At 37.7% G+C, this 21,010-nt stretch overlaps 1 protein-coding gene across 2 annotated transcripts in view; it reads right to left on the bottom strand.

Moving 5' to 3' along the window:
* Positions 1–13,450, bottom strand: part of ADAMTS3 (ADAM metallopeptidase with thrombospondin type 1 motif 3) — a 277,466-nt gene extending 264,016 nt beyond the window's left edge. For both annotated transcript variants that reach the window (XM_077143205.1, XM_077143206.1), the window contains exons 1-2: positions 12,965–13,450; positions 11,632–11,659 (exon numbers count right to left, since the gene is read on the bottom strand). In XM_077143205.1, coding sequence (XP_076999320.1) covers positions 11,632–11,659; positions 12,965–13,033 — 97 coding nt within the window. In that variant the 5' untranslated portion in view covers positions 13,034–13,450. The remainder of the gene's footprint in view (positions 1–11,631; positions 11,660–12,964) is intronic.
* Positions 13,451–21,010: the final 7,560 nt, after the last annotated feature.

Below are 21,010 nucleotides of genomic sequence, written 5' to 3'. Positions count from 1 at the left end.
AATAGGGCTCCTGTACAAAAACAGGAAATTACAAAAATAGAATTACAAAGCTCAGAACTTATTAAGTCTCAAACGAAACACAAATGCAACAAAGGAGACAAAATAAGTACATGAAAGAAAATTTTAGTTTCTGACACCTACAGCTACAGCAAACAATAAATGCAGCCTAACTCCTAACCAGATAAACTTAAAACCTAACACTAAAGATCTATTTATCACAGTTCTTTTTACCTGGTACACCATGTCCAGCTTTAAACAAAAAATTACATGATACTGAAAGGTAAAAACAGTCTCAGGAGCCATAGAAAGCATCGGAACCAGACTTAGATATGGTAGAGATGTTGAAATTATCCCACCAGGAATTTAAAATAATAATGATTAATATGCTAAAGTCTTTTAATGGAATAAAGTGGATAATATGTGAGAACAGACAGGTAATTTAAGTAAAAAGATGAAAATTCTAAGGAAATTCTAGAAATAAAAATCACTAACAGAAACAAAGAATGTCTTTGACAGGCTCATCTGTGGATTGGATACAGCTAAGGAAAGAATCAGTAAACGTAGAGAGCTGTCAATAGAAAGTTCCAAAACTGAAATACAAAGAGAAAAAATATGAAAAAGACAGGATAGAATATTAAAGAATTGTGAGAAAACTACGAAAGGTAAAACATACATGTAATAGGAATACAAGAAGTAGTAGAAATAGAGAAAGGAACAGAATAAATGTTTTAAGTAGTATTGGCTGAGAATTTTCCAAAATTATTGGCAGAGAGAAAAACAGAGATTCCAGAGAGCTCAGAGGAAAAGCACAATAAATACCAAATAATTTTTGCACCTAAATATATCATATTTAAGCTTCAAAAAATCAAAGATAAGGAAAAAATCTTGAAAGAAGCCAGAGGGGGATGGAAAACCTACAGAGGAACAAAGAATTCCATCAGACTTCTCTTCAGAAGAAAAAATTCCGTATCCAGTGAAATTATCCTTTAATAAAGGGGAAATAAAGACTTTCATAGATAAACAAGAATTGAAGGACTTTGTCATCAGTAGGCTTGCTTACAAGAAATGTTAAAAGAAATTCTTCAGAGAGAAAGAAAATTATATAGGTCAGAAGCAGATCTACATAAAGAAAAGCTTTGAGAAGGAAAAAGCTTAAGTTTGGCATTTAAAGCACTCTGCACTATGTCCCTAATTTCTTTACATGTTCTCCCTTATCAGCCTATTGAAAAATTCGGTCTAATGTGCTCGCTCAAACCACCTTAACCATTTTTGCCTTTCCAACACTACTCATTTTGGATCATCCAGGTGAAAAGGACCACTTCTTTCTCTCCATCTATGCAAAATCAACCCAGTCCCCAAGGCCTATGTCAATTCCCCTCTTTCTCAAAAAAACCTTCCCTGGCAACTTGTCCACAAAGTATAGACTTCCTGGTCTGGGCTTTCATAGCTCTCACTGTTAAGTCATTTGTCACTAACCACGCACTGTCTGCATAAAAGTTTTAACATCTCTATAGGTGAAATTTTATGCTTATGTTTTGTTCTTTCAGAGATTTTAAGTTCTTTGAGGCACGGTCAAAGTTCCTTTCAAAGATTTTAAGTTTTTTTATGTGAAATCTTAACTGTGTTTAAATCTGTCCAGAGTGGTACATTACTTCACAGGTAAAAAAATAAATCAATGTTTCCTGAAGAAAGAGAAGACTCGTGTCATACAACCCTGTAGCATCATGCCAGAATAGACATTTCTGAAGTGGGAATTCTTGGGTGGGAGTGCTCTGTGTGGGGGATGGCCAAGGTGTACAGTATGACACTCTTGACCGAACTCTGAGACCACCATAATTTCTCCATATGTTCAGCCACAGGTGCCTGTGACTGAAGATGCAGTCGGTATGGTAAAATGATATATAAATGCCTCCTAGAGGACACAGAATTACCCCAGGACTTTACAGAATTCACATTATAGGACCATAGTAGAACTAAAGTATTCAGCGGTGTAGTATACATAGCTAGGACCTAGAGTGACTGCAGTACAAATTTCCCATATCTTAAATTTTTTGGCTGCTCTAATTAATACCAAAGCTATCTTAGGCACATAAAAGATTGAAATAATCATGATTGATTACGTTGTGCCATATAATTCCCAAGGAAATATTTAAGGGGGTAGGATATGATGATTAATTACTCAAAGTCTGGAGTCAGAAAGAATGGCATTTGAACTCTGATTCCAAGCTGATGAGTTCTTTGGAATCCTTAGAGTTCGGCCTATCTAATAACATTTCAATAAATGAAAAATTAGTGTTATCAGTATCAGAAGTCAGTTTCAGATTCCTTCCATGTCCCAGTAACCCTCAGGTTACTCTCCTCCAAACCCCCACCAAAGCCCAGTTTTTCTGATGTGATTAGAAGAGTCGATAAGCTCCACAGAGAGCCTGAAGTCAAGTCTTGCTATAACAACCTATTCCCATCACCCAACCCTGAGGATTGTGTTCTGTCCCAAGAACTGGTTTATTACTTTCCTATGAAGAGGAAGTTCACACTGCCAATTTCCTTTCTCAGGGATAAAATGTCAGTGTGCAATAATCTGGCCTCAAGAATGAAATCAAATCAGCATTTTCAAAATCAACTATCAAAGTAGCTCCAACATTCCCAAATCCTGAGCTGAGAATAAGAGAATGATTTTCATCAGAAATGACAGAGGCCAGCTGCTTCAGGAAAGATGAGAGCAGGGAGAAGAGTGGATACCAATGCAGAGATTTGCCAATGCTTAAACACTTAAGAAGAAGGGGACATGTCTTCACTCAAAGGCAATTAAAAACTAACTGTGACATATGCTAAAACTCTGAGCACAACCAAATTCTTTTTTCTCACCTCATCTCCTTCTAGGCTCTTATCACCAAAAGGCAGAGAAATTCTTTGGTGTCTTTTATTTTAGTTGCAAATCTACTTTAATAGTCAAAGATTCTTCATTAAGCTATTTGGGGGAGGAACATTTTTAAATTCACGATTAAGAAAGAACAAATAGTTGTGAACTTAAAAATTCTTTTCATTTTTTAAACTGGCTTCTTAATAAATATTTGGTACAATTGCACAATGTTTATGTTCAAGAGAGTCATTTAGGAAGGGAAAGCACATTCTTTAGTGTTCCAGAACATGAAATCAGGTGAAGAATATCTTTCAAATAAAGAAAACTTATGTTTTGAACAAAAGTGTCTAAATATTTTCAGTTTGCCATATCTTAAAATGATCAAATAATCATTAACAGTATAAGAAACAGAGGAGATGTGTTTTTTAATCAGGCCCAAATGCCAAAATTCTAACATTCTAACCTTAATTTACAAAGAAACAATTTTGCTGGTTATATTTATCATCACCAGAAGTGAGCTGTATTAGGCTTTCTACAAATTAAAATTTCTCATGTGTTTTATAATTTTTGATGGATAGCACTTTTAAAGACTAATATTGAGGCTAGAATTTAAAGCCATGAAAATTAACATTTGTCCCCTGGGGAAAAATGACATATTAGAAATATGGATATTATTTTTAAAGATTTTCACTGAAACTTTACTGTGGGTATCATATTCTCCAAGATAAAATTAGATCACTTACCCTGACTCATAGTTTGAGAAAAAACTTGGACAGTCTACTAGGTCAATGCATTAGTTTCCTATTGCTGCTGTAATAAATTACCACAAATTATTATCTTACAGATATAAAGGTTAGAAGTCCAAAATGGTTCTCACTAACCTAAAATCTAAGTGTCCAGAGGACTCCAGTCTTTCTGGAGGCTCTAGGGGAGGATCTACTTCCTTGCCTCTTCCACCTTCTAAAGATACCCACATTGTGTGGATATGGCCCCTCTCCTCCATCTTCAAAGCCTAACTCATCAGACCAAGTTCTTCTTACACTGCTGTCTCTCTAACTTTCTCTCTTCTGCCTTCACCTTCCCCTTACAAGGACGCTTATAATTACAGGACAATACAGAATAATTTGTTGACTTCAAGATCAGTTGGTTGGCGACTTCTGTTCCATTTGCTACTTCAATTCCCCCTTGCCACATAACATAACATGACAGTGATTTCTGGGGTTAGGGTACAGGCCACATCCACCATTTTCCACCCACATGCTGGAAAGCCTTCCCACTGGTGGAATTACTTGCACATATGTGACTCCCCAGCAACCATTTATCCTTTTTCTGTAACCGCACCCAATTTTCCTTTGGAGTAATCTTAGTCGAATTCAATCAGGGGTAAAGTATATCAGTCCAGATTAATCAGAGCACTGCAACCCCTGACCACAGTGAGTAGCTCAAGTTCAATTTAAGACTCAAGCTAGACAGCCACTAAAAAGGAACTTTACACAGAGCTGTTGAAAAAGAGGTGTTCTGTCCCATGATGATAAACTGATAGATTAGGCTGGAGATATTAGTGATAGTCTTTGTCATGACTTGAGTGCCACCATTCTTATTTTAATGGGAAAATATATCCAACACAGAAGGAAAATAGGAAAGACAGAGAGAGAAGGGCCGGGGGGCGGGGTGTATCCCAAAATCCAACTTAGATATCTGATCAATTTGGTTCTCCTTAAGCAGTGGATTCCTATCACTTGCATCCAAAGGAGTCATGATTAATACAGGAATGTTCTCTCAATGAAATGGACAGGAAATTACAGTTAAAAAAAAAAGCAAAAAAGAGTGAAATAATTGTGTTTGGTAAACACAAACTATAGTTGGTGTGGAATCCATCTGGAATAATTGTTTTTGCACCATACCTTACTTAACTCTCCCCACTTACTGATGCATTTCAATGAGTTAAGCAACACTACAGTTGGATAGAACTCTCATAGAGCTGACACATGTGAACTGAGTGGTTGGACAAATTACAGGTGCATTGCACAGTCAATTAAGGTTCGTAGAAATTCATGGTGGCAGCAAATTTATTTAAGAGGTAGAGATTAGAATGAGGTGGCTCTTCTTGAGCAAAAAAAAAAGCAGATGTCTAAAACATAATACAAACAATAACTATCATTCTGGCTTGCTTACCATGTGCTGGCATTTTATGAATCCTTATACAGGCATCATGATGTAAATGGTAAGTAGTAGTATTATAGCTAGGTTACAGATAAGAAAATGACACTTTGAGAGATTACAGTCACCCAGCTAGAAAGTGATGGAGTCATAGTCAAGAATCTGTGCTTCTGACACTTGATGGAGAAATAGGAGAAAAGGTGATGAACATTAATAGGTCCCCTGGATAATCTGGGTAGAGCTTATAAAACTAAGCATAGGGCCTTACATGTAAAAGAAAAAGATTATTACACATAGAGGAAAACTTACTCAAATTCATATGAATAATGATGTCAATGGCTTCTCATTTTTATTTAAGTGCATGTATCCATATGTGGAAAATATGAAGAAAAATTGTAGGAAATGTGATTTGATATCAAAGTGAACAGTATTTGATGATTCATATATTTAATGCTATTTTACTGCCTATGAATTCCCTAAAAGCAACTTCTGCTTTGTCAGCAGTCACTTTAAGAGTAAGATATATGATTTCATGCCACTCACAGTTTGTTCTACATTCCATAAAAATTCATCATGAGGAATTTGTGGCAATGAGACTTACGTTCTACCGCAAAATCTCTCCCAAGAATTTACAGTTAGTCAGCAAAGCCAAATAAACATATTTGAAAAATTAGGATGGGTGAATTTACATGTGGGAACAAAGGTTCCTAAATTAGGAAATATTTTCCATAATTTCCTATACATTCTTAAAGAGTATACATCTCTAAAATTTTATTCTATGAGGTGGTTGAATATTCTTATAGTACTAATAAAACTACAAAATCATTTTTATGGTACAATTTTTATATTGTGAAGCTATATATAATATTTTATATGGGTATGTTATAGCTACAAAAATGAATATTAATTTATTCTTTCAGAGATTATAACAAAATGGTTTAAAAATTATATATACAACTATCAAGAGCAGGAGAGAAAAAATATTTTTTAATTATAATTTTAAAATCAACACTTACTTACTGTGCTAGCAGGACTTTAGAGAGCATAAAATTTCTCAAAGGTCATTTGTCAAAATGTATCTTGTTTATTTTTTACCCAATAATTAATTTCTGGTACTTTTTCCTAACAGTCATTTGAAATGCAGACAACAATCTATATTCAATGCTTTGAAGTAATATTCATTATCATGGGAAAATGGAGACCATTAGGAAAGTGTTTATATAAGTTATGGTTTATTAGTATGATGGAAATCATATTACTATTAAAATGATACTACAAGGAGTTTTAATGATAACTTGTTTAATGAAAATATTAAGCAAACAAAAGCAGGTAGACACAAAAAACACATCTATGTATCAAGAGAAGATTACAAGAGAATATGCTAGATTATAATAGCAATTATCTCTGAGACAGCATCAGATTTGGGATGATAATGAAAAATCCAGAGAATACATAAAAAAAGACTGTTATAATGGGCACATGTAAAACATCTACGATCAGAAAATAAATGATTCAAAAAGAATAATGCAATAATTTATCATAATAGAAGTCACGTATTGTAGGAGAAAAAAAAATTGTCTTAATTACAGGAATAACTGATGAGAGGGTTCCCAATCTAGTAATATCAATTCCCTATGGGGAAGTATTAGAAACCTATCTAAGTCATCACTGTTAACATATCCAGTCCAAGTAGTATAGCCAAGATCTTCATATCAAAACCACTCATGATTTTGCCAGGCAGTTTGGAACTGTTCCTAATTGATTTCCAAGGTAGTCTGGGTTGGCTACCCCCAATAAAGAATGCTTAGAGATCAACATCCTGGAAGCAGAGGTGACCTTAGGGGTTTCTGAAAATTTCTGAGTAATACAATTATTTGATACAATGAAAAGAGAATTCGTACTGAAGATGGAAAGCAGTGAAAGTACGACAGGAAGCATTTCAACCAAACAGTAATAAATTGTTGCTGGTAATAGATAACATGCTTCACTTAATAACTTCTTCATCTAAGAAACTTCAAGCTTTAACAATTATGATACTCAATAGACAGATGGGACCTAAATAAGTAAAGGCACAACCACAATCTTTGGTTACAGGAAGAATAAATGGCTTAGTAGCTAAAATTCTAAATTTTGCAAAGGGCCCCATTAAACCACCTCTTCCACAGTACTTTTTGCTATTGTTGCTGGCAAATTGGATAGATGGATTTAATTTAGCTTATCTTATGCCCCCTAATACCAACAATAGGGCAAATGATCCCAAGTAAACCATAGTGCAAAATTAATGGGCACTCCAAAACTGCACATAGAATTCAATTTAATATGCCAAATACTTAGTGAACACAAACACAAAAGCATACAAAAAAAATGTCTGTGTTCTGTGAGGTAAAAAGAGAAGTCACAGGAAGACTTAAAAACATTGAATAATTAATTTATGGACTTCATCACTATTCTCATTTTCTTGGGGGCCAATTACACACAGAGAGATGCACAGCACAAGAGCATTTAAGTAAATCAGAATGCAAGCAAGCTCCAATATGATAATACCCTTCTTGTTAAGTCTATTTATTTAACAATACATAAATGTGCACTAACTATGTACCAAGCAGAGTTCTACATACTAGGGATACAGCAGTCACCAAGATGAAGTCTTTGCTCTCAGGAGGTCTACACCAGTGGAAATGCTCACTCTGTCCCAAAGACCAGGTAAGTGATTCACACTAAACCTTCAGAACCAAATTAACTTGGAAACAATTAAAAAATGCATTTCTCAGTAAACTAGATATCTAAGAGGAGAAGAATAGTAACTTATTTTGTTAAGAATGAAATGTAATGGAATTTGGAACTGTGAAACAGAGAAAGAGCAAGGAAAGAGGTGTGTGCTCCATTTCCAAGAAAGACTAGGGGTAAGGAAGGGCAGCCTAATACTAAAGTCTTACAATGGTTTTTCCTCAAATGATACCCAGGCAATACAAACGGGCAAATATTCTTCTTCAAATTCTCCAACTGCTATAGAACTGTGATTATTTCCTAAGTCGTGTGTGTTAGAGAGCAATCAGGCCAGCCAGCCACCTGCCCCCAATTACCATAGGCATTTTGCCAAAGCCAAATTCTGAGTCAGAAAAGAATTCCCTGAAATGCCACAGAAGTATGTTAATCATCACTGAAACATCTTATACATGTATACCACATTCACACATGCCATGTATGTATGTATGCATGTATACATGCATGGGTGTAAGTAGTAGGCAGGTATCTTCTCTGAGGTTGACAAAAGGAGCAGAGAACAGGGTCAAGGTTCAAAACTTAACTCTACTCTCTGAGATTCCACAAAGGTTCCCTGCACTATGATTACTTTCCAGAAACCTAACAACCTCCAGAAGGGTTCCTAGGCCATGTAAGTCCCGAAACCCAGATTGACCAGCCTCTCTAGAACATCAAATAGTTCCATATCCCTATCATATTATTGCAGCTCCTTCCCACATGAAAAATTTAGAATGGGCATAGCCCAAATAACCCTGAAGTCTGGGAGAAAGATCAAAGGAGAAGGTGGAGTTATAATACAAAAGATAGGATTTATCAGATGTGTATGTCTATTGAAGCATTATATTGATATTTCTTTTAGTCTCTAGTCTCTTGGAACAGCTAGAAGTAAAAACCTAAAATTGTGGAACTGTAACCCATACCACAAACTCTGAAATCTGTTCTATAACTAATTGTTGCAGTGTGCTTCAAAATGTATTGCTTTTTGTATATATGTTATTCTTCACAATAAAAAGGACATTATGGAAACATATGAAAAAATTGGAACATAGACTATAAGCTTTATACCAATGTTAAATTTCTTGTACTTGATAACTGCACTTAAGGTGGTTGTGTAAACAAATATCTTTGTTCTTAGGAAATGTATATAGAAGTATTATATGGTCAAGGAGCATGATGTATACAATCCATTCAAGTGTTCAGAAATGGGTTGATAGATAATGGATACATGGATAGGTAGATTAATAGAATCATAGCAGATAACTAGGATGTACAACACATGTGGCAAAATGTTAAAACTGGCATATCTGAGGAGGAGGTATAGTGGAACTTTCCAAATGGGGTTTGTATTACTTCTGTAACTGTCCTGTATGTTTGCAAGTATTTTAAAATAAAAAGGTAAAAAAATAAAAAATAAAAACCATCTCTAGGGTGAATCACACCTTCCCATATACCAAAAAGGCATTTTTTCCACTGGGTGAGGAGAGAAGGAAAGAGGCAATACCTAATACAACACACTAGATAGGTGATGTTCCGGTACATATTCCAATTCCTCCCACCCCCATCACCAGCTGCCTTTTCCCTGCCTAAATTCAAGTCTCGCTACTCTATAGGGTTGAAAAACATCAGGTATGTAGGTCAAAACTGGCTCCCTAAGCCAGACCTTAACGAGTATATATCGTATGATTCTCTTCATAAACAATACAAAAAAAAAAAAAAGATAAAATAAATAAATCTATGTTCTTGATTTTTTTTGTTTTTGTTTTAGTTTTTTCGGTTGGAGGGGAGTGGGGTGCATGGACCAGAAATCAAACCCTGGTCTCCCACATGGAAAGTGAGCATCCTACCACTGAACCACCCATGCACCCTAAATCTGTGTTCTTGGAAGTCAAGGAGAGTGATTGCTTTGGGTGAGGGGACAGAGTTAGGAAGGTGGAACAAAAGGGATGCAGGGGTGCTGGTAGTGCTTATTGATTCAAGTGCTGGTAAGATATTTGTCCATCTCACATAGCATCAGCTAGGTGTACATTTATAATACATGCACTATCTGGGGTATATATTATTTTTCAATTGAAAAGTATTTTTTAATTTGGCTTCCAAATAATTCATGTTTTTTTTCACTAATTTGTGTTTTTCTTTCCCTGAAACATTTAACTTTTTAGAAATCATTCAGAACCAAGTGTTTTTTCTAGCCAATTTGTAGAACAATAAATTAATTAAGCAACAAATTTTTAAGATCTGCAAACTGTATTAACCTTTCTTAATTTATCATTGATCAGATAGCACCTCCAAGCAGTGATATTAGACCATTTCAAAATCAATCATCAGAAAAATTACTTAATTACCGGTAAAGGTATGCATTTTACCAAACCTCTAAATAGTATCTTCATGCATGGGAACAGGGAAAGAAATCTCATTACTATTCTAGGATTTTCTAAAATATGATATTTTTAAATCCCCCTTAAGAATTACATACCCCAAATCAAATGATAGCTACACTTTAGCTATCACAAGACTCATGAGTCAAAATCTATTTTGGATCTTAATTTCTTCTTTGCACTTAATTTGAAAATGATAAAGAAAGATAATAATAACAAGAGACATTGTAGTTAACTACAAAAGACAAATGTCTGTTTATAGCCACTATATTTTCAGTGCAGCCTCAGACACTCTCCTGTCCTTATCATGGGCATCTAAGCTTGGGAAAGTGAACCCACTAGCACTGATTAGGAAGGAGCATTTTGACATATGCACATATTCAGTGAGCTACACATAGATACCTCTGGGCCTGGATCTTGGCTCCCCTGACCAGTTAATAGGCGTGAAATCCTCCAAGCCTCCACTATGCATTGTAGAAGGTAGCTATTTAACCTTGCCAAGCTTTACTTTTCTCATCTCTAGCATAAGCACAGTAGTATCCCTAGAGTGGTTGTGAGAATTAGATGACATAACACACATAAAGCAATTGACACTGTGCCTTGCACATAGTAAATGGCCATTGAATTGTAACTATTTTTGCAAGCAGCATGATAGAAAAACTTTTCAACTAAAAAATTACTTTGCAATCAACATTTGCCAAATACAGAATTTACAGAGACTAATACTCTGCCAAAAAGAAAAATTATCTTTCAAAGTAACCTAAGAAAAATGCGCACAAAAAGACTTTTGACTGTAGCTGCCTGGCTTCTTGCCAGATGACTTTCAGTTTTTCAGAACAAATAAATTGGTATAAACAGCTTCAAGAATAAGCCACAGGCTTTGAAATGGCCTTTTACAAGTCACTCTTGCTGAACCTCAGTCTCCTCATCCATAAAATGGGAATGATAATATCAACATTATCAGGTAACAGTGAAGGGAGATGTTACTTGCAAAAGGACTAAAGCTGATGGAAAAAGTGAACTCATGAGAGGGTTTATCAAAAGAAGGAAAAATTTTAAGAGAAAAATTTCCATCCTTTGTACTTTTACTTCCCTCTTATTTGTAGTATTCTTAGGCCTGTCTTCTGTTCTAATTAAATGTGCTCCTCCTAATGCTACGAAGTCTTATAATGATGACTTGATTTTATTTATTCCAAGCTTTCTTCCAGCCTCTATACCACCCTCCAAGTACCTACCAGTGATTTGTCCATACTTTAAAAGTCCAGCCTCAGAAAATTTTTATGTCACTATAATATTAGCTTGAGGAAAGTGGAACCCTCCTCAGGAAGGAGGAAGAAAACAGAAATGTTCCTGGACTGCGAATAATTTTTTTACCCACCAATGAAAGAAATTTCAGAAATAATATTTTTGCTTAGCTTACTTCATTCCCTACTTTCTACGGAGATAAGAGTGACATCTGAGAACAAGGCTTACCTATTTGCACCATTTCTTCATTACCAGCCTGGAAAGGAGGGGGGGGAAAGTAAGAAAAAGAGAGTTACTGGGTTTCATCTTATCACCTTGTGTGTTTTATTTCTACCTATAATGCTTTTCAGGGACTAGCAACACAGGAGATGCTGGAGACCGGGGCGACCAGTGCCTGAAGGCTAGGTCTCCGTTTGTGGAAGTATTCTTGTCACAGGAGCATGAACCAACTCAATTACGATTTGGGGAAGGGGTTTGTTTGCCCATTTTAATCGTAATTCAGCCTTTACGGAATCAGAGAAATTAAACACTGATACGCAACACTCTACTCTGAAAATCCCCGAAACCAGGTCAGGATTTGAAAAGTGAGTCTCTGAATTTATGTAAGTGAAAAGAGGTCTAAAGGACGGTAGGGGGGCTGCTTCATCAGATTTGAGGTCAAGAATTTACGTTATGATCAGAATAGGCAGACCAGACAAGCTGCAAAACCTCAGAGAAATTCTGTACCCAAAGTCCCATCGGCCCTGTGCCGATGTGATTTACTACAAAAGGCTTGCCCTGCAGAGTCTTCTCAAGGACGCTTCTGAGAGCATCCGGCTTCACCTAGATTCTCCAAAGAGTGGGGGCAGGGCCAAGAAGAAACAGAGCCACACTCAACTTAGCTTTAAAAAGAGGAGGAGCTGCGCAGAGGGGGAGGGGAGGAAATTGGCCGGCGCCTCCAGCCTCTGCCCAGGAAAACGCAAGGCAGGAAACGTCCCCAGCCCCCCAGCCCCAACTGTCAAACCCCAGCCCGCCGCGATCCTCCCAAGACACGTGTCTGCTGGATCGCTCCCTGTCCGGCCCAAGGACTTCCTGAAACCCCCGCCTCCCGCTGCCCGAAAAAGCCGTGAGTCAGTTACAACAGCCTTGAGGAGAGAAAGCCCCGCGAACCCGACTCTGGCCGCAACTACCAGAGCACTGCGATGCTGGACCCATCGCGCAGAACTTCATTCAAGCGCCCAGTCCGCCCTCCGGAAAGGGGAAACCCAGATGGCCCGGCGAGGATCCGAATTGGCTGCAATTTGTTACCAGGAATTGTTCCGAGTGCCGCAAAGTGGTGAAGCCCTAGGTGTGACAAGCCCGGGCGCCAGGGGTAGGAGTCATAACCTCCCGTGCAATTCAACCCCCCACCCCCAAAAGCCCCGCACGCTGCAACCGACCCTCAATACACCATTCCTTATTGCAAAAGATAACAGGGAAGGGTGGGAGGGGGGAGGGAGAAATAAAAGAGGGAAAAGAGGGGAGGAACTTTTTCGGGAAAAGGTTGGGTTTGAATTTTTTATTGTTATTATTTTCCACTTACTTGTCCATCAGCTGAAGTTCTAACCTCTACCAGAGCGGCTGCTATCAACCAAAGTGACAGGAGAACCATCACGAGTCGAGTTCACTTTTCAACTACTGGGCAAAGCAAATGCCCAGAGCGAACCCCCCCCCCCAAAATAAGTTTTTTTAAAAAAAAATTTTAAAGGAAAAATGCGGAATAACAAAAATGATCTTCTGTGCTTTGCTTCAATGAAAATGAAATTTGAGCTCTGAGACTGGCTCCCTCTGTTCTGCAGTTCTTTCCACTTCACCTTCTCACCCCGTCCTCCCAAACGGAGTATGCAGGAGCGAGAAGGTGCTGCAAGCCGGGCAGGGGCTGCGCCAGGGAGAGGGGGAAGGGACGAGGGGCTTCCAACTATCTCTGCCCAAAGCAGCGTTTTCTAGACTTTTCAAGCACCATTGGTCCCTAAGGTTAGCGCGGAAAATGCTTAGGTCTCCTAGAGCACAGCAGGGGGAAGTATTAGCGAGAGAGACAAGCGAGCGAGAGCGGGAGAAAGAGGCAGGGAGAGAGCGACTCAGTCGCACACGCAGAGGTGGGGGCGGGAGGAGCCAAGGCTGGGAGGAGGAGAAGGCGAGGCGGAGGAGGTGGGAGGAGAGGGCTGCTCGCCGGCTCCTGTTGCTCGCAGAGCCACGGTCTGCGCGCTCGGGCGATCTAGGGCCACTAATAAGGCGGTGGGAGCCCCCCGAGCCGCCCCTCCCGCCGCGGCGCCCACGTCACGCGGGGCCCGGGCCCGCAGGGGCCGCCGATGCGGGAGGGGCCGGCGGGAGGACTATGAAGGAATTAGGAGCACGTAGGCTGCAGGCATCCGGGAGGGTCAAGGTTTGAGACCACGTGGGGACTTGTAGCCGGGCCCGATACCCCACCCGAGGATCCTCTCTTTTCCCAAGAGATGAGTCAGAGCCGGGTGAGGGCCCAGAGATGGCACAGATCCAGACTGGCGGGCGGGCATTGAGTTCATTAAGGGGAGCGGAAGGGTCCAAGGGCTGTCCTGGGTATTAGGGAATTCACCTCCTGCTACCTCCAGTGTTCTCCCGGCCAGGGAAAAGTCTTCCCGGAGGGAACCCCTGAACCCTCCAGGTCATGACGATGTGGTTATCTTCCCTAGACTCCAGATGCCTCCCACGTTTTATTGAGGGAGGGTGGGAGGTCCCGCCCGCCCCCCCCCCACACACACACACACGCATAAGTTTAAGCTCTTGTTAAGCTTTATTCGTTTGTATTAGTTTTCAAAGATACCGTGTCCCTTGCTTGACTCACCCAAACTTCCGTTTATCACTGGAACGCATAGACATTCCTGTCTGGTCCTCTCTTCGCGATTATATTATCAAATGATTTCTGCCCAGCGTGGTCCAGAGCTTTCTGAGAAGAGATAACACCTCCCTGGACTCCCTGGGCTGCCATGCCATGCCGAGATGTGTTTGCTGCAATCTAGCACAGGACCGCTTCCCTGAGGTTGACTCTCGTGGCATGTTGCACTGAGCATAGGGAGGGAAAGAGATGTAGCTTCAACATCCATTGAGTTGTCTCGGACACGACTTCCCCAGAAGGACCCTGAGAGAGGAATGTTTAAGGACAATTTTAGGTATAATATTCAAGACTTAAGCTGCAAAGAGTCTTCAAGAGTTCTGCCTAAAATGAAACTTGTAGAAACTAATACTTGTTTCGCTATGGGTTGCTTCGGTAAATCATGGTTCCTTTTATTTTTCAAAAACGGTAGGTTTGCCATATTATTTATTTCTACAGAGGTAAGGTTTGCATGTTTACCTTTTCAATTGCAAGATCTTCATTTCAAAAATCATATGTTCATGACATTTTCAAGTACAAATGAGAAGCCAGATTACTAAATGGACCCAAATTACTTACTGTACCCACTTAATAACACAGAATATTGGTCTATTTAGTTAGTTTTTAGTTGTAATTAGAATTTGACCATAACTCTGAATTATACCTAAATTACTTTTTTTGTCAATTAAAGCATTTAGAATTTTCTCAGAGAGAAAGTGAGAAAGACTTACTGTTAGGGAGGGATTTGCTATTCTCTGAGTCTAATTTTCTGTTATTCAATAAAAAGAAATAATCTTTAGGGTTCTATAAATTAATTATGTCAAATTACATTGACAAGTGAAAGCATATTAGACTAACAAATCAAGAAACCTGAAGTCCGGTCCAGTTAACCACTGTATGACCTTGACAAGTCACTAAACTCTCTCTATTTTGGTTTTTACCTCATGAAATATTTCAGCTCTGAAATTCTGATTTTTAAATAATAACAAATATTGTATTTAGCCATGTTGTTACAGTGGTTTTTTTCAAGCTAATTTCACAAAAATTCATTCTTTTGTCATCACCCATAACTCATGACACACAAAAAAAGCATTCCATATGACTTTCACAAAAGCAGTGACTTCAAACATGTGGCCATGACCATAGAGAGAAAAATGCATTTTACATTGTGACCCAGTAAAAATTTCATGATTCAGTAGTTACCCATACTACACTCAATAACTCCGGTATTTTCGATCCTATTCTTTCTCTTCTTCTTCTTTTTTTTTTTTCTTTTTAGCTAAATACTGATCACTACTCAGTTAAGTGATTTTACCACCCATGAGTTATGGCCTTCATTCTGACAAACATTGATTTGAGGGTATATAATAAGGTTTCTACCTTGAATTCTAGATAAGTTGAGTTCTAATCAATAAGGTTATACCAATATACTCTAAGGCAGAGTTTCCCAAAATATTCCCTGGAAACTTAAATGTTTCAGCAAAAAAAATGAATTTTCTGACACTTACCAAAGTTTGTGAAATGCTCAGATAAACCAAATGAAATGGAGTTCTTTATTTCAGAACCTCACAGTGACTTGAATATCCTGTGTGTGGTTACCAGGAGATAGAAAGTTTACAGAGATTGGGCAATAGATGATTGAAGAGTACAGAATGTTCAAAAAAATTCATTGTAAAGGCTCGGAAATGAATAGTACAATACTGCGTGATGGTAGCACAATACTGTAAGTGTAGTTAACAAAGCAGAGTGTGAGTATGGTTGAGAGAGGAAAGCTAGAGTGGTGTATGTCACCAGAAGGAAAGCTAGAAGATAAAAACTAGGACTGTATCCCTTAGCGAAACTTGGAGTGGTTAATTGTATAAATATGAGAGCTCTTGCATGGACTAGAACAAACATATATCACTATTACATGATGTTAATAATATGGTGTTATATGAAAAATACATAATTAATGTAAACTAAGGTCTATAGTTAACAGTAATTTTGTAATATTCTTTTATTAATTATAACAAAGGCACTACACCAAAGATAAATGCCAATAATAGGAGATATAATAATGAGATTTTTTTCTTTGGAAGAAATGAGAATGTTCTCATATTGGCTATAGTGGTGAGTGCATAACTGTATGATTATACCAAGAGCCATTGATTGTACACTTAGGATGACTTGTATGGTATGTGAATAAAAATGCTTAAAAAAAACTGACAACAAATGACCATCATTAATCTTTATACCAAAGAAGCTGTGAGGTAGAAGAAAAATATCAAATATATAAATTGTTCATAATTAGAAGCTGACATGGAACTCTCAAAGATCATGTGGGCCTCTGTTTAAGACTTACTAGCAAAAACAAGAGCACATAGAAATGAAAAGTTGAAATTTATTGTAATCATACTTTGTTAGTTCAAAGGTACAGTAGACTGGGGAGAAATAGGAAGTATCTGAAGCCAAAGACAGTAAGTAGTGGCCAGGAATTAGCTGGCAGAAGGCTGCTCTCCTTTGCCTGGAACAGTTGAATTTGTTAGAAGACAGCCAAAGAAGAGTCCCCACTTCTTACCTAATGTGCCAAGTATAGACACAGAATAAATGGCACTTTGGGCTCCTCTGCTTGCCATGGCCTCCTGGAACCAACTGTGTTTCCTGGAAGCAGTAATAGGATCCCTAATTCCCCAGTGACTTTGAATGGGGAAGAAGGGAATAGGGCTAATGGTTTCCTAGGATTCTGCTAAGGGGTTTGCACATGTAACTCATCCATGAAGATCATTTGGCCAATCAACCATTTCTTCATTTCAATTCTGTCTTTTTCAAGCAAACAGAAATTCTTAAGTTTTCTCATTTGACAAAAGCACTGCTTTCTGGGTTACCAGAATTGATTGAAGTCATTTCTTACTTTTATATTCCATTGCCCATTTCAATTGGGGTCAGGTGGTCATTAGCCATATAAACTTAACTTTTGTTCATGTAAGGACTATTGTGTCCTTTTTTTTCTTTTTTTTGCACTAAAATGCCTTTTATTGACATCCTAGAATATATTATTGAGCTTTCCTTTTTTATTTTTACCTCTGGTTGAGAAGTTTTTTAAAAGAGTAATTAACAACTTGGTTAGTTTGTCCATCAACATCTGGGAAAATGCTGGACTGACTTTGGTCCATGAATGCAAGAAAAGCCTATGCTACTCTATTCATATTTTCCCAGCTTCTGGTAACTTTTAAAATAGCTACAAAAAGATTTTGTTCCAGCACTTCAGAGATCCCCTTAGTCTTTCTGTTTAGAAAGGACAGATTTCTCTCCATGGATTAATAATGATCTATTTCACCTCAGAGTACAAAAAAGAATCATATTTTAAATCTAGAGAGCAAAATTACAATGGAAGTGTACGCTTCATGACAGAGGGAGCAATTTCATTTCTAAGTTTGAATTGTTAAATAAAATTACCGCAAAAATATGTAATTTTTTTGTAAGTAAAAGCAATAAAAATTGAAGGAACGATGATTTTCAGATAAAATACAGGGAAATTTCAAGAAAAATTAGAAAAAATCCTCCTAAGATAAAATATCATAAGAAAAATACCTTTTTAGATCTCTATTACATCATCTCCTATTTCCCTCCAAAGAAATTTTCCCTCTTCAGCTTTTAGTATTCAATTCTTTACAAATAGCTCAAGTACTTTTACCTAAATACTGGTACGCAATTTGAAAAAGGAAGCACTCATGTGAATACAATAATACAAAAATTTCTCATTTAATTCTCTGAGACACTGATCATGCCTGGACAGTGATCCACTCACAAAAACTTCATAAAACAATACACTATACTCTCTTATGACACTTCTAAAAAAGAAATCTCTTTGTGCTCATGTACTCTGACTTTGTTTGTATTTTTACTTTGTTTTGTTTTACGTTATATTGACTTGATTGGCAAGGGAAGAGAAGTTATCAAGTATGGAGAATGAAACTCACTTGTACATTTCAAATGTATTATATTAAATCTATCTTTAACAGACAATATTTTAGGAAAACGCATTCACTTTGAATCCATTTTTGCTATTCACTAGGAACTGGAAGACAGACCTAGAGTGAAAACAAGGAAACACAGAGATGACATGACCCATTATCCCCTTAAAGATTAACTTCCTCTAATTTAAAAGCTTCATTACCAGGGTATTGGGATGATATTTTTATATTAACTTTCAGCTAATTGCCTGATTATAAGCTTATTTGATTTGCTAAATCCATACTCCCTTCCTCCTTCATTCTTCCATGGAAAGTCTTCCCCAAAGCTGAATAATCATTTTAGGGAACTGTATTAGTAAGGAATGCTTTTGATTGCATGGAACAGAAACCCTAATGATTGCATTTGTCTCAGACAACAAGAAGTCTGGTAGTACGCTGCTCAGGCTGGTGACATTCCTCTAACATGTCATCAAGGACCTGACCCTGCTTGCCTTTATATGTGCACTTCAGAATCCTGTCACAGCCATGAGGTCACCAAATTATTGCTATGTTCTAGGAATAGAATCCATGGTAAAGGGAGAAAGAAAAATAGAGAAATGAAGATGGATTTATCTTGTTTTCTGTAATTAAGAAAACAAAAGCTTCCCCAAACCCACAAAATTTTGTATTGTCTTCATAGCCAGAGCTATCATGTAGTCACTTCCAGCATCAAAGTTGTCTGGGATATCAAATTATTTTAGGTGAGCTCATTGCTTCCCTTAACAAAATTAAAGGCCTTTAAACAAGGAATATATATATATATATCGGATAGACAACTTCTCAGACAGACAGACACCTCTTCTTTCGTCTAAGTAACACATTAGAAGGAAGTCGCTAGACACGTAGGGTGAAGTAAGTTATGCTACACCTCTTTGAGGGAAAAGTATCTGCATAAATTATTTGAAACTCTTTTTCAAGGGAGAGTTGCTTCTTCTCCCCCATTTATTTATTTATGCCATCATTTATATCAGTACAGATTCTGTACTGTACTGATATTTATTTTGCCCTTTGGGTTATAATCCAATACTATTTATTTTATTGCTTAAATTGTTCAAGATTTGGCCATTAGGAAGTCTTTCATTGACGCCTATGTTCCTTTGGCTTACCCCCATCATGGTGTGTATGTGGGTGCATGTCCCTGTATATCTTTTATCACTTCCTTACTGGCACTACAAAATGGTCCAGACCCATCTTGTTTCTTTCCTGCCCCAGCTCTAGAATCTGCCATTTTTCCAAGGAGTCCTGGTCCCCATTTTTGGAGGATGACATTAAAAACCAAGATATGGGTGCTAGGAGCAAATATACTTTTGAATGGCAGTTGTGAGGTAGTGGGAAGAATTGTGAGGCAGTGGGAAGAGTTGTGAGGTAGTGGGAAGAATTGTACTTACATTGGATGTGAACTTGGAATGAGATGAAAGGAATTCGAAGCCTGATTTTATCACTTTTTAATTGTGTGATCTTGGCTGTTACTTAACTTCTCCAAACTTCCTTTGCTCCTAAGCAATAGTAGTATAATAACTAATATTTGTTTCACAACCTTGGCATGACTGACATTTTGTGCCAGAAAATATTTTGTTGTATGGGGCTGCCCCTGTGCATCATAGAATATTTAGTAGCATATCTTACTTCTACCCACTAGATTCCAGTAGTATTCCCAAATCATGACTATCAAAAATGTCTCCATACATTGTTGGAGACAAAATTGACCCTGGTAGAAGCTGTAGAATATTTGCTGTGTACAGGCACTGTACTATGGGCTTCAAAAAGGCATTATTTCTTAAATGACTACAAACATCTGAGGAGCGTGATGTTGATATTTTACAGATGAGGAAAGGATAAGAGAGGAGGTAAGAAACATTCCAAGGTTTCTTAGCTACTTAGATGTGGTGCTGGGATTTGAGCCCAGAATGTCTGACTTTGGAACTCATGAGCTTAACCACCATACCACACTGCCTCCATAACAGATATGAGTAATAATTCTACCCCCCACAAGGTTTTAATGAAATTAAATGAGACAACATAAAAACACCTGCCTAGTGCTTAATAGAGAAGCATTTGGTAAATGATAGGTGAATCGGAATCCCCTCTTCCTCCACAGCAACCTTGACCTACTTGTTATACTCCCTCAGGTATCTACCTTCAAGTCTCCCGCTAGAGTTTTCTTATATTCTGCCTACAAACATGCTGAGATTTTTGTCATTTAGAGAAAAAGAGTGTTTCCCTTGATTATATTTTTCTCTCAAGTTATCACTTTCAATACTGTATTCCTATTTTTTATTTCCACTTCCTTGTCATTCACTGATTTCATAGGGCTTTCAATTCTTAATTCCATTTTTGCCTGTGACCTCCTATTGACTTCATCTTGGGCATTAGCAGTAGAAGGAACTTTGAGGAACATCTCCTTCCACTGCCTCTTTGTACAGGTGAAAAAGAAGCAAGAAGCAAATGTTTCATGACTTGCTGAAACCACCTACCTATGGTATACTAGTTATTCAAAAAATGTCCGGTCTTCTTTCCCCTGGGCCACTGACTCATATAAATTTGCTAACCACCATTCCTGAAAACTTTCCTTTTTGGCTTTTATAACATCTCTTTGTTTTTTACTACCTCTTTGACCTCTCTTTTTCCACATTCTAAGTTTCTTTTCTCCTTTTACTCTTATACATGAGCATTCAGCAAGGCTATATCTTTACGATGTATCATTTTTCATTAATTATCTCACATGACCTCAACAGTCATATACATTTCT

Source organism: Tamandua tetradactyla, chromosome 24 (assembly GCF_023851605.1).
Source record: "Tamandua tetradactyla isolate mTamTet1 chromosome 24, mTamTet1.pri, whole genome shotgun sequence".
In the NCBI taxonomy this organism is placed as follows: Eukaryota; Metazoa; Chordata; class Mammalia; order Pilosa; family Myrmecophagidae; genus Tamandua; species Tamandua tetradactyla.
The sequence above is the reverse complement of the archived record's forward strand: the minus strand, read 5'-3'. Positions and strand labels throughout refer to the sequence as shown.